The sequence below is a fragment of the Drosophila suzukii genome, chromosome 3 (assembly GCF_043229965.1).
Source record: "Drosophila suzukii chromosome 3, CBGP_Dsuzu_IsoJpt1.0, whole genome shotgun sequence".
Taxonomy (NCBI): Eukaryota; Metazoa; Arthropoda; class Insecta; order Diptera; family Drosophilidae; genus Drosophila; species Drosophila suzukii.
In genome coordinates, this window is record NC_092082.1 from 73,134,073 (window position 1) to 73,147,047 (window position 12,975).

At 42.5% G+C, this 12,975-nt stretch overlaps 1 protein-coding gene across 1 annotated transcript; it reads left to right on the top strand.

Moving 5' to 3' along the window:
* Positions 1–600: 600 nt before the first annotated feature.
* Positions 601–7,240, top strand: hb (zinc finger protein hunchback). Its single transcript, XM_036817147.3, has 2 exons — positions 601–1,088; positions 4,359–7,240. The coding sequence occupies exon 2, from the start codon at positions 4,377–4,379 to the stop codon at positions 6,669–6,671; it is 2,295 nt and encodes a 764-aa protein (XP_036673042.3). The 5' UTR covers positions 601–1,088; positions 4,359–4,376; the 3' UTR covers positions 6,672–7,240.
* Positions 7,241–12,975: the final 5,735 nt, after the last annotated feature.

A 12,975-nucleotide genomic window follows, 5' to 3' on the forward strand; every position in this document is an offset into this window, starting at 1 on the left:
AGAAATCTGCTCGGCCCCAACTTCATCGGCCAAATTGCAGTTGGCTAAGTTGTTAATGTGTCTGGGCTTAAAGTTGCCCAAAAAACAATTGGCGAAGGCGGCCCCCTCTCCCACTCTCTCTCCCATTTTTGGGGGACAGAAATCAATAATCAATAGTGAAACGGAGATGCCAAAAAACGGCAAAGAGCCAAAAAGGCAGCTGCAATCGGCCAAAATGCAGCGCCAGAAAATGCAAAAGGATAAAATGAGCGAGAGAGAGAGAGAGAGGGAGAGAGTGAGTGCAAGAGAGAAGGCAACGAAGAAGGGGATGCTGTGTTGTTTTTGGGGTTGGGGGAAATCACTCAGATTTACAGCTAGCATCCGTTTTGAGTGAGTTTTGCTCTGCCTTTGCTCGCTCTCTTCTGCTCTCCGTGTAACGGCGGCTCCGCTCTCCTCTCCCCCCCGCCTTTCTTTCTCCTGCTGTGTGTTGTTGCACTTCTGCCATTTGTTTCTGCTTTGCAATTGAGATTTGAGATTCGAGTGGACCAGCTTTGAGTTCTTTTTTGGCGAGTGCACTATGAGGAGCAGATTTTCAGCTATTAGAAGAGCCCGCTGAGCACGAGTTTAGTCAGTTGTGCTCCGAGTCCCGAAAACGAAAGTCGCCAGCATAAACAGGCAGAGCCCCTAACGCAAGCAAAACCTAACAAACTCCAAAGGACGAAACTTAACTGCTATCAAAATAAATATTGCCAATTGAAAACCCACACAATATTCCGTGTTCGTGCTTAAAAAACAAACTCAAATTCAGAACAAAAAGGATTTCACCAAAAACTTACTTTTCCGCACATGCGCGAATTCCGCGAAAAAGAAGGCAAAAAAGCTAGCTAAAAAGCGAGGCCCAAAAAATAGACAAAAACGAAGAGCAAGGAGCCCCCACATCGCCGCTCCCCCTCGCACGCACTGTGCGTTGTGTGTTGGTCTAACGGTAACCGTGCCGCGGTCAAGCGAGAGCAAAGGAGAGAGAGAGGCCGCGAGCTGGGAAAAAAGTTCCGTGCTCCCGGTTCCCGTTTCCCAATTCTCCCGGAGAATTCCTCTGGAGCGTCCCCAAGGTAAGTAAATGGGGGTACCATTATCTAGTATTCTCCGGCGTTTCGCTGCATTTGACCTCCAATAAATCGTAAAAAACACATGCAGGTAGAATTCGCGAAAAGCTTTCCATGGATAAACAAATAAACAAGAAATGCAAATCACTTTTGCGGGGGCAAATTGCAAATTGTTGAGGCATTCAGGAATATACACGGTTTTCGACGGGTTTTACGTTCTTACATTTTAATAGTTTTACACAATTTTTGTATTTATTTTCTGTTTGATCTTTTAATATTTTGATTACTGACATTTCTTCAAAGTAAAAAGTTTTCTATTATTAATAATCATTTTGCTCCATTATTTCAAGTCCCCAACTTTCTTCTAGTTCTTGTACTTCTGCCCTTCCTTGTTGTTTGTGGTCGAGTGCTTCTTTTTCTGTCTAACCTTAGAAACACAAACAAGCGAGCTCACTCACACACACACACCGAGTGGTAAATCATTTGCTAAAAATGCAAACGGCAAAAATTCTAAAACAATATTTTAAAATCTGTCTGGCTTTTGGCCGATCTTTGGGTGAACTTGTTTTTTGCCCGCGCTGTCTGTTTTTGCCCAGAACTGCAGCGCATATCCCCCAGTCCCCCCTTTACCACCCCCCTTAGACACCGCCCCTGGCCACGCCCCCCTCTACGCCTGACAGCTAATTTTATTTGTTTACATGTCGACTTTCATGTTGTTTTTTTTTTCGCCTTCCTTTCGCCTCCCAAACCCCCCCTCAATTTTTAGCATTTCTTTTCGCTCTTCTTTCGGCAAATGCATTTTCGACTTTTCTTTTTTAATAATTTAAATTTAGACATCGAACTATAATTCAAAGTCAACGTGGGCAATTTTTTAATGGCAAATAGTTTGGCACTTGCCAAAATGCATTTCAAATATAATAAATATGTGACGGCCGCTGGCGATGATTTTTTAGGACCATCTTCTCATCATCGTCACAAGATCGGAACTTTGGCATAGACGACAGTTTTAATGTTTTCTGACAAAAAGAACCGAGCGCAAATCAAACAAATGGGGCTTTGTTAGGCGCATAAAAATAAATATACACATATTATACGGGATATATTTATAAATCCCGAATGACATTGAATCACTTCAAAAGCAGCAGCAGCAGCACTGCACTTTTCCCTAAGCGAGTGCAGCTCCAAAAAGTAGCATTCTACCAGGGGCACAACAACAAGTTGTTCTAAGCCAACAACAATGGGGTATGCTATATGGTATATGGTACCATATAGAAATATACGTTTATATTTTCTGGCATATCCTGCTCTTGGCTTGCTTTTTGTACGGATTTTTCAACAAAAACATTTTTTGTGGCGCATTTTCTGCGTTTGCGAATTTTTCCATTTTTGCCATTTTCATGATATTTTTAGAGGGGTAAAAAGGGGGGTGTTGGGGGGGACCAAAAACGACTAGCACATGTTTAGTTTACTTTTGCAGTTTCGGTTGCCTGGCTGCACTCGTTGTGGCCACCCCCCTTTGCCGCACGCCCCTGCACGCCCGGCGTAATATTAATTTTACACTTGGCCTTTAGTTTGGCTTTGTTGCTGTTGTTGGGCATGGCACAAAAAAGCCCAGACGAAAGGCAAAAATTCTCTTTGTTTCTTTCATAGACCCCACTCACACTCACACGCACACCCACACACACGCACAGCAATTAATTTTGGCTTTTCTTTTTAAAAATATCCACAATAGCGAAATTAAATAAATATGCTAAGCTTCATTTTGTGTGCACTTTCTGTTTCCTGAACCATCAATTATGCCTAAGTATTGTAGATATTTTAGCTGCCAGATAGCACAACACCAACCCCATATACCATATACCATGTACCACCCAACCCCCCTCCCCCTTGCGTTTTGCGTTTTTAATAATATTTACTTAAAAGCACAAACAATTACCCAAAAATGCAGCAACTGCACAATTTTTCAGCGTGAAATTGGAAATTGAGAAATTGAAAAAAATGGGCAAATGCAGCGGAACAAAAAATTTTAATGCGAGAATTATTTGTAGAACTACGCAAATCAAAGTGAAATGTCTAGCGGAAAATTTGTTGCCAGGAAAACGTTTTTCTTTTGAAAACTTTTAGTTGGGGATTTGAAAAAGCAACGGAATTATATAAAAAGTTAAATGGTAGAGAGATTTTTAATATTTAAAGTATTGGAATTTTATAAAAAATGTGATACCTATATCTATAAAGATGCATTTTATACATACCATATATTTTCTGTTCATCAAAAAAATGCACATGGAATATTAGAATATTTTAGTATAGTTCGTGCCTTGCTGAGATATTTCCCTCCATATCCAAATTTATAAATAAAGCAATATATTAAACTAATGCGGTAATTAGGGAAGAATGCATAGCATGGCATATATTTTAGTCACCCTGAGCATTTGTTTGGCCCAAGGAAATTTCCCGCAGGTCTAAGCGACTCTGATCCGTTAATTTAGATAAATCCCGCAATCCTTTTTGCTTTTTATTATTAAGCATGAAACTGCCTCCTTTGTTGCCTACTCCTGCTGTCAGGAGTGCTCTAGTTAATCCCCATAGAAAACCTAGGGAAAATTCGCAGTTCGCTGCTAAGCTGGCCATCCGCTAAGCTCCCGGATCATCCAAATCCAAGTGCGCGTAATTCTTTTTTGTTTCGCACCAATTTTGTGCTCTAATCCAGAATGGATCAAGCGATCCGTGATCCGCGATCCGCGAACCCCGATCCTCGCAATTCCCAATCCACGACCTGTACCTGACTTCCCGTCACCTTTCGCCCATCTAATCCCTTGACGCGTGCGTCCGTCTACCTGAGTCACATATAAGCCAATGCCTGTTGCAATTGCTTAGTCAGTCACGAGTTTGTTAGCACAGCGACAACATCATCACACGAGCAACATCATCATCATCATCATCATTGCAAATCCCTTACGAAAATCCCGAAAAATTTGGAATATACCTTGATACAATCACAGCCAAAGAGCGGCCACGAAACGGTAGGATATTGTAGCCATCACCCAGTTTCTCCATTTTGTTCCGAAATCACTCAAATCCCCGTTCATGGGGGTGGGTGGCCAGCCACCCCTGGCTTTTGTTTAGGGGTGGTGCCGCAACAAAAAAAAGAAAAGCGAGGAAAAATAAAATGAAAAACAAGCGAAAAAAGCAAAAAAAGAGAAAAAACTCGACGCAGGCGCAGTGTTTGAATGGCCATACTAACCCCACTCTCTTTGTTTTTTTTCCACATTGCAGCCGTCTAGAGCCGCCAAGATGCAGAACTGGGAGACGACAGCCACGACCAACTACGAGCAGCACAACGCCTGGTACAGCAGCATGTTTGCGGCCAATATCAAACAGGAGCCGGGTCACCATCTCGATGGGAATAGCGTGGCCAGCAGTCCGCGTCAATCCCCGATACCCTCGACCAATCACTTGGAGCAGTTCCTCAAGCAGCAGCAGCAGCATCAGCAACAGCCCATGGATACCCTCTGCGCCATGACCCCATCGCCCAGTCAAAACGATCAGAATAGCCTGCAACACTACGATGCCAACTTGCAGCAACAGTTGCTGCAGCAGCAGCAATACCAGCAGCATTTCCAGGCAGCCCAGCAGCAGCATCATCACCACCATCATCTGATGGGTGGCTTTAATCCCCTGACGCCACCGGGTCTGCCCAATCCCATGCAGCATTTCTATGGCGGCAATCTGCGACCCAGTCCTCAGCCCACTCCCACATCCGCATCCACAGTGGCTCCAGTTGCAGTTGCCACCGGCAGCAGCAGCAGCACCAGCGAGAAATTGCAGGCTCTCACACCGCCCATGGATGTCACACCGCCCAAGTCGCCGGCCAAGTCCAGTCAATCGAATCTGGAGCCCGAGAAGGAGCACGACCAGATGTCCAACTCCAGCGAGGACATGAAGTACATGGCCGAGTCCGAGGACGATGATACGAACATCCGTATGCCCATCTACAATTCGCATGGCAAGATGAAGAATTACAAGTGCAAGACCTGCGGCGTTGTGGCCATCACCAAGGTGGACTTTTGGGCACACACCCGCACCCACATGAAGCCGGACAAGATCCTGCAGTGCCCCAAGTGTCCGTTCGTCACCGAGTTCAAGCACCATCTGGAGTACCACATCCGGAAGCACAAGAACCAAAAGCCCTTCCAGTGTGACAAATGCAGCTACACCTGTGTGAACAAGTCCATGTTGAACTCGCACCGCAAGTCGCACAGCTCGGTGTATCAGTACCGTTGTGCGGACTGCGATTATGCCACCAAATACTGCCACAGCTTCAAGCTGCATCTGCGCAAGTATGGTCATAAGCCTGGAATGGTCCTGGATGAGGACGGCACTCCGAATCCCTCGCTGGTCATCGATGTCTATGGCACTCGTCGTGGTCCAAAGAGCAAGAATGGTGGACCCATTGCCAGCGGAGGAAGTGGCAGCGGCAGCCGCAAGTCAAATGTGGCAGCTGTGGCCCCGCAGCAACAGCAGCCATCCCAGCCCATCCAGCCAGTCACATCCCAGCTGAGCGCTGCCCTGCAAGGATTCCCCCTGGTGCAGAGCAACTCAGCTCCCGCGCCGGCATCTCCGGTGCTTCCGCTGCCCGCCTCTCCTGCCAAGAGTGTGGCCAGCGTGGATCAGACTCCCAACCTGCCCAGCCCAGCCAATCTTCTGCCTCCTCTGGCCAGCCTGCTGCAGCAGAATCGCAACATGGCCTTCTTCCCCTACTGGAACCTCAATCTCCAGATGCTGGCTGCCCAGCAACAGGCCGCTGTCCTGGCCCAACTATCGCCGCGAATGCGTGAGCAACTGCAGCAGCAGAACCAGCAGCAGAGCGACAATGAAGAGGAGGAGCAGGATGATGAGTACGAGCGCAAGTCGGTGGACTCTGCCATGGATCTTTCTCAAGGAACCCCCGTAAAGGAGGAGGAGCAGCAGCAACAGCCTCAGCAGCAGCAACCGCTGGCCATGAATCTCAAGATGGAGGAGGAGGCCACGCCGCTGATGAGCAGCTCGAATGCCTCAAGGCGCAAGGGACGCGTCCTCAAGTTGGACACCCTACTGCAACTGCGATCGGAGGCAATGACCTCCCCCGAGCAACTGAAAGTGCCCAGCAGCAGCAGCATGCCCACTGCATCCTCACCGATTGCCGGACGCAAGCCCATGCCCGAGGAGCACTGCTCGGGTACCAGCTCGGCGGATGAGTCCATGGAGACGGCCAATGTGCCGCAGGCCAACACCAGTGCCAGCTCCACGGCCTCCAGCTCGGGTAACAGCTCCAATGCCAGCAGCAACAGCAATGCGAACAGCAGTAGCAACTCCAGCAGCAATGGAACCACCTCAGCGGTCGCAGCTCCTCCATCCGGAACTCCGGCGGCAGCGGGGGCCATCTACGAGTGCAAGTACTGTGATATCTTCTTCAAGGACGCCGTGCTCTACACCATCCACATGGGCTATCACAGCTGTGACGATGTGTTCAAGTGCAACATGTGCGGCGAGAAGTGCGACGGACCCGTCGGGCTCTTCGTCCACATGGCCAGGAACGCTCACTCCTAAGTCCCCCACTCACCTTGTTATTATTATTTATCACTATTATCACATTAATCGTTGTCCAGAATTGTATATATTCGTAGCCTAAGTTTTCCAAAACACTATTTTGTTGTCGAAAATTGTAAATAAGCCAATTAAGCCGCTAATTCTAGACCTAAGTTTATATATCTAATCCTAACTGTATTGAACTGTAGCCACCTTTCTATCTGTCTCTCTATACTCTCTTGTATTTTCGAACTCGACTAAAAACCCTGAAAACGGTTTAAAAAATTATCATAAATGCATGGAGAAACTTAAGCCTAAGTTTAGACTAATTTGTAAGTCAAGCGAACAACCAAACAAACAAAACCAACAGTCCAAAGTCAAATTAATAAAATATAGTTTATAATATATACATAAATGAGTATGTTTTATTAATACAAATATTTAGACTTATTTAATCTATGTATGTATACACATAACGCTCAATTCTCTTTCTGATATTCTCTCAGTATTTTGTTAGTTGAAAGTCGAAAGCAAAATCGAAAACGAATCAAACGAAATCAAATCAAATAAATACAATTTATTCAATATAATTTTACAAGTTTATCCTTTTGTTTTTCAACCTTTGGCACTAATGACAATATTTTCGATGCAACTGAAACTGACGAAAGAAGAAGTACAAATTTAGATATTTTTAAAGAGTAGCCAAGATGCACGCAATCTGAGCAACGGATCAAAATTAGTATTTACCCATTACAAACTAAGCCGAAGTCATAAAACGAATTTCGAGACTTAAGATGTGCGCCCAGTGTAATCCTTAAACAAATCCTTTTTAAGTAACTTAAAGTAGCCTAAGATTTGCCCACGAAATGTTTTTATGTAATAACATAATAAAAATTAAGATATTATTAAATATTTGGATGTTTCATTATGGTGTTGTTGATTTTTAATACATTATCGGTGTTCGTAAGTGATAATGCTGGACACTACTAAAGTATATATAATATACATTGTATATACAAGTTCTCGTGATGTAAAGAATTTAGAAACTAAACTCTTAATCTAAGTTTTGGACTCCAGTATTATTTAATATATTTCGTATTATGTTTCTTAATTCAGAACTCTTAATATTATATTGGAACTGGTCTTAATTTCTTAGTTCGTCGATTCCTTGGTATTATTTTAGGTTTGACTACTTAAAAATCTTAGCCCAGTCCCAACCATATGTCCGAGGACTGACCAAAGAGAACTGTCAACACGCGATCTTTACCATATGATTAATCGAATCTGATCACCCACACCAAAAAAGTTACTGAAGAAATTGGGAAAATGGAATAGAAGATTCTTCTTTTCAAGTGAAGAACTGCTCCATCATGTGCTAAATACCCTGGTTGTTAAGTGAAAAGGAAAAACATACAATAAAATTTGTGTGCGGGCGCAACCAAACAAATTGGACAATCTCCCTCTCATTTCATATTTCTATGCCTGAAATTTTGATGGATTATTGACGTTTTGCGTGAAAACGCACAATTCGCATTGCATATGAGAGGGGAATTATATAATAATGAAAAACTCATGAGCACGCGTTGGAGAATTCGGAGGAGTGGCAGGAAGATGACGCAGCAAGGCGTCTCCTTCAGGGATCGGGGATCACTTGGGATCGATCTTCGGAATTTTGGGGTTGGCGCGCATGCGTCGAACGTACTTCAGCCAAATGGCGCGTGCTTGTAGGGAAGTTCTATTCTCCCAGTTTTTGGGTCTTTAGTGGAAACTCAATTTTATAAAAATAGTTTTCTCAGCGCTGCTTCTGATTGGTGGTTGAATACACATGTTTAAAGAATGCACTTCCCTTTTATATTATTTCCATGTAAATTACGTTTAAATGCCGTTTTTCCTCATTAAAATTTTTCAATTTCCTCAATAATTGATATTTATGGCTGAAATTAATTTCGATAGGAGTCAAGGGTGAGTACAGGGTCAAGATGATGTTTTAAGGCCCCTGATCTTATCGCAAATTAGATTTTGCATATCTCTTTTAGATTAAAGCCGGAGACCGAATCTAAGGATCTAAAGATCCTTGCTCATTTGAGCGAAGTTAAGTTGGCAATTTGGCCTTTGTACCGGATGAACTCTTGGCTTGTGGCCGCCGCAAGCGAAAGATGTTTATCGAGGGAGTCCCAACCTCATTGTCCTCGTCCGAGCTAACGATCCCTAGTTTCTGGTTTTGTTCCTTACTTCTTATCTCAGCTTGTGGCTTTGTAGCATCTTTTTTTTCTTCCTGCTGCCGGTCATTGTTTGCGGAATAGACAAAAAAAGCAGGAAAACAGGAGAGTTCTGGCCACTTTGTAACCTGGGAGTTCTTCAAATAGTTCAATTGCCCGTCTGTTGACCATTTGAAAGGTGTAATTTTGGTCCTGTTAGGGTCTTCTCTTGTGTCTTGGAGGCAGCTGTTTTTACTCTCCTCCCTTCCCAGCTATTGACTCACCTTTGACTCCCTCAACTCTGATTGATCAGCAGGACACGCGTATGGCACACTTTCACAATACATAATTTGGGCTTTTAATATGTTCCCCCTCTCCTTCGGCAATTATCAACCTATCCAAAGTCTGGAGAATAATAAGTTGCACTTGGAAAAACAAAACAAATATTTATTGACCTCACCTATAAATCCATACCATATTACTTATATGTTTTTTTAAAATATTTTTTAAATTTTTGTAGTAGTTTAAAGTAACAATATAGGTAATTGAATTCAAATGTGATCTATACAGATTTTAGATCTTAGCATTGATGGAGGAAATTAAGAAAATAAACCACACGGTAATATTGTTTTTTAGGTATATATACTTTGGGGAAGCAGTCTTCCTGTAAGAAACTATTTTTTTATTATTATTACTAAATATTTTCCCTCAGTGCATTTATAAATAATAACGGCTTGGGCATTTGTATATCCCACAGGGCTGAGCAACGCCATAAATAGGGTATTTATGTTTAACCACCACCCCGACTTCGCCATTTTGGGATGGGGTTGTATTCCGGATTTGGTGTGGGTTACGGATTGAGTTTTGGAAACGGTTTGGTTTGGTTACAACGGTGCACAATTCGGTGGCCATTTTTAGCTGCGTTGGCACTAAAAATAACAGAAAACCAAAATAGCAAACATTGATAAGGGAAAGGGGTTTACAAGGATTTTCACTCACCCAAAAATATATATTACTCAGGGGGTAGCATGTTGTGGGTGTTTGGTTGATTAAAACGCGCCCGGGGTGCCGATGGTGAAATGCAGGATTCGATGATTAGCAATCCACCCCGTCACCATCCTTCCGACGAGCTGTTGATTGCATCAGTAAAAGGCGGCGCCCACATCCAGAGATCAGCAGAGAATTACCGAAACTCTCCGGCTCCTTTTTTCCACAACTTTACGCATTTTAATTATGCAAATTGGCAGGGGCAGGGGCAGGATCAGTCCGAGGGACCCGGATCAAGGGAATACGACTGCGCCAGCATCTGTGTGGGCACCCATGGGTTAATTACCAGCGGTGCGGCGATCCTTTCGTCGTCTCAAGCGTGACGTCATGAGCGAGCCACCTTAAGGATTTGTTGAACCCCCGATAATTTATTTCTGTAAACAGTTTTTCACTGGAATCGAGCCCAAAAGGCAGTCCTTTTGAGCGGGCATCCTTCTGGCTCGTCCAACAGCTGACCAGTGGTGGACCCGCGAGATTGAGGTGGGTGTAGCGAATTCTTAAGTGGCCAACGCCGCCGCTAACGAGCGCTAAGGATGTGCTGACCATCTGAGTTTTGGCATTCGACCAATTTATGTGCCTGGCGGTGAATTACGAGGGTTGGAGTGCCCATAATAGATCTTCCCAAACGCGTGGCCAGTATCTTACGGATACTTAAGGTTGACCTTTTACTCTCGTGGGACCTTTTTATTTTTATACAATTTTTGAGAAGGCAGCTATACTTTAAATTTGATATCTGTTTTTAAAAATAACATTTAACCTTGGCTATTGTGAAAATCCAGAATCCTTTGAAAACTGTTTAATTAAAGATTGACTTATTATTTTAACACAATTTGGAAAGATATAGAAGAAATAAAGTTAGAAATAAATTAAAAAAATTGTCATCGTATTTTATTTTATTAAACGATTCAATTGGGTAAACATATACATAGGTCTAAAGTTTGTTTTTATTTAAAAAAAATAATTTTTTTAGATTTTTGTACAACTTACTGCCATATGCATGCACAAACTGTGATGAAATACCATGATTTTCGTTTATTAAGAAATATATTTCAATGGAATTTACATTTAAAACCCCCTCCAATCCGGACTTAAATATCCATTCAACTGGCATTATGTATGCCCACCATGATAGTTAATCATCCTAGTCGACAGTCATTTCACTCGACCACAAAATTCCAAATACTATTCAAAGGCAAAAACCAAAACTAATTGCAACGAATCAGTTGGTGAATATGCAAAACTGTAGAAAATTAAAGCCTATAAGATAATGATGATGTTGATGGTGGTGGTGGTGGGGGTAACGTATATGTTGAATAGCCTATGGAGATCCATGAAGGACCCACCAGATCCCATAGGGAAATAAACAAAGCGGATAGCTAAGGAAAGTCGCGACAGCAAACAGCGAAAGTAACAAAACAATTTTTACAGTTCGGCAAACAAAATGCGTCCATCGTGTCCACTCCACATGTAAATGGATGGAAAAAAAAAGAGGAGATATAGGAGAAAAACTACGACTGGGATGGAAAAAACATCTGCCCCTGATGGCACTTTAGTTAACGAAAAACAACAAAAGGTTAAAAATATATGCAAGCGGACTCTGGCTTCCCGATACCCAGTATACCATCGAATACCATCCTCAGTTCCATTCCCATTCCACTCCATCGATAATGTCCAGCATCCGTTATGAAGAGACCGAAAAAAGGAAGTTGACAACATCGTGTGCCTCGGCCTGTGAATGTATTTTTGTAGTTTTCTACTTTTGTATCCGAGTGTGGGGGTTGCACAGATACGATACGCGTGTCCTGAGAGTCCTCTACCCTCTGTATCCCATATTTGCACTATAGAAAGTCCAGCCGCTAGATTCGTTTGGTCAGTTTGCTACAAACAATGCAGAGACTTTAGTGTGGGCCAGTCGATTGAATTGCCCGATTCCATACTCTTCCAGCAGCCTTTACTTTTTGTTTGCCCTCGGACCACATCCACCAGATGCTATCAAGTCAACAGTGAAATCATAGACGCCTGGGAGAGACCCAAGTTCGGGAAGGGTAAAATAAAAGATACAATCAGGGGGCATACTTTAATTAAAAGGGATAATAGTTTACAAAACCTTTATTATTAACTCGCTGACTGAATCATAAGATAAACAGGCCATTCTATTTAAAATATAGATCTACATGGATCCTTCCTTTTTTAATATATAAAACATTTGTAGCAAGCCCCCTAAAAATAGTTCTATAAAATATGATACCAATCAAATTATACATTTAACAAAAATAATCTAAACTAACTTAAGAAATCTCAATAAATAACACAAAATACATATAAACTTATATATACTACAGCTTATATACAAATTCTTTATTTCAGTAAAGGCTTTCCCTTTTCCCCCTTAAAAAAGAATGAGAACCCTCCCTAATCGAGCTATCAAAACCAATCAAATCGTAGCCAAAAAGTCAAAGCAACGCCTATTACACAATCCAAATAGAGGAAATTTCACGCAAAAAATGCGATTACCACCAATAAAAATATCACACAAAAAACACTCCTTAAAAACGTGGCAAAAAATCGAAACCCAAACTACCCAAATTGGGATACGGGGTGGGTACGGAAAGCAAACCACCACCACCTTATAGAGGGTTGCAAAAAAAAAACCGAATACGAAAACAAAAATGGAAAAGAACCCAGAGAACCATTTGGTAAATAGTTTCAATGGATCGATATTATGTTTTTTTTTTGAGGGTGAGGGATGAGCTCGACATGTGAATAAAAAACAGGTAAGGTAAGGTTTTCCTACTATTTTTTTGTGTAAAAGATACTTTTTTTTAGCAACATGTGTTTGTTTCTTTGAAAAGATTTGGGATTCGGGAATTCTCTACTTTTGGTTTGGGTAAATCGACTTATTGGTCTTTTGTGCTAGGTTCGAAGTGCAAATGTCAGCTGTAGGGGATAGAGAAATGGAGTGTAATGTGAGCAATTAGAGGACCCCGAAGATGATGTATCAGTATCAGGACTGTCGAAGGTTTACAGGTGCTAAACGATACTTCAGAAACAAGTTGTCAACGCTTGGATGCTTGATGGGC

Bases quoted from the DNA above. Each gene is read 5' to 3' on its own strand.
- hb (XM_036817147.3), top strand. From the start codon at position 4,377: ATGCAGAACTGGGAGACGACAGCCACGACCAACTACGAGCAGCACAAC.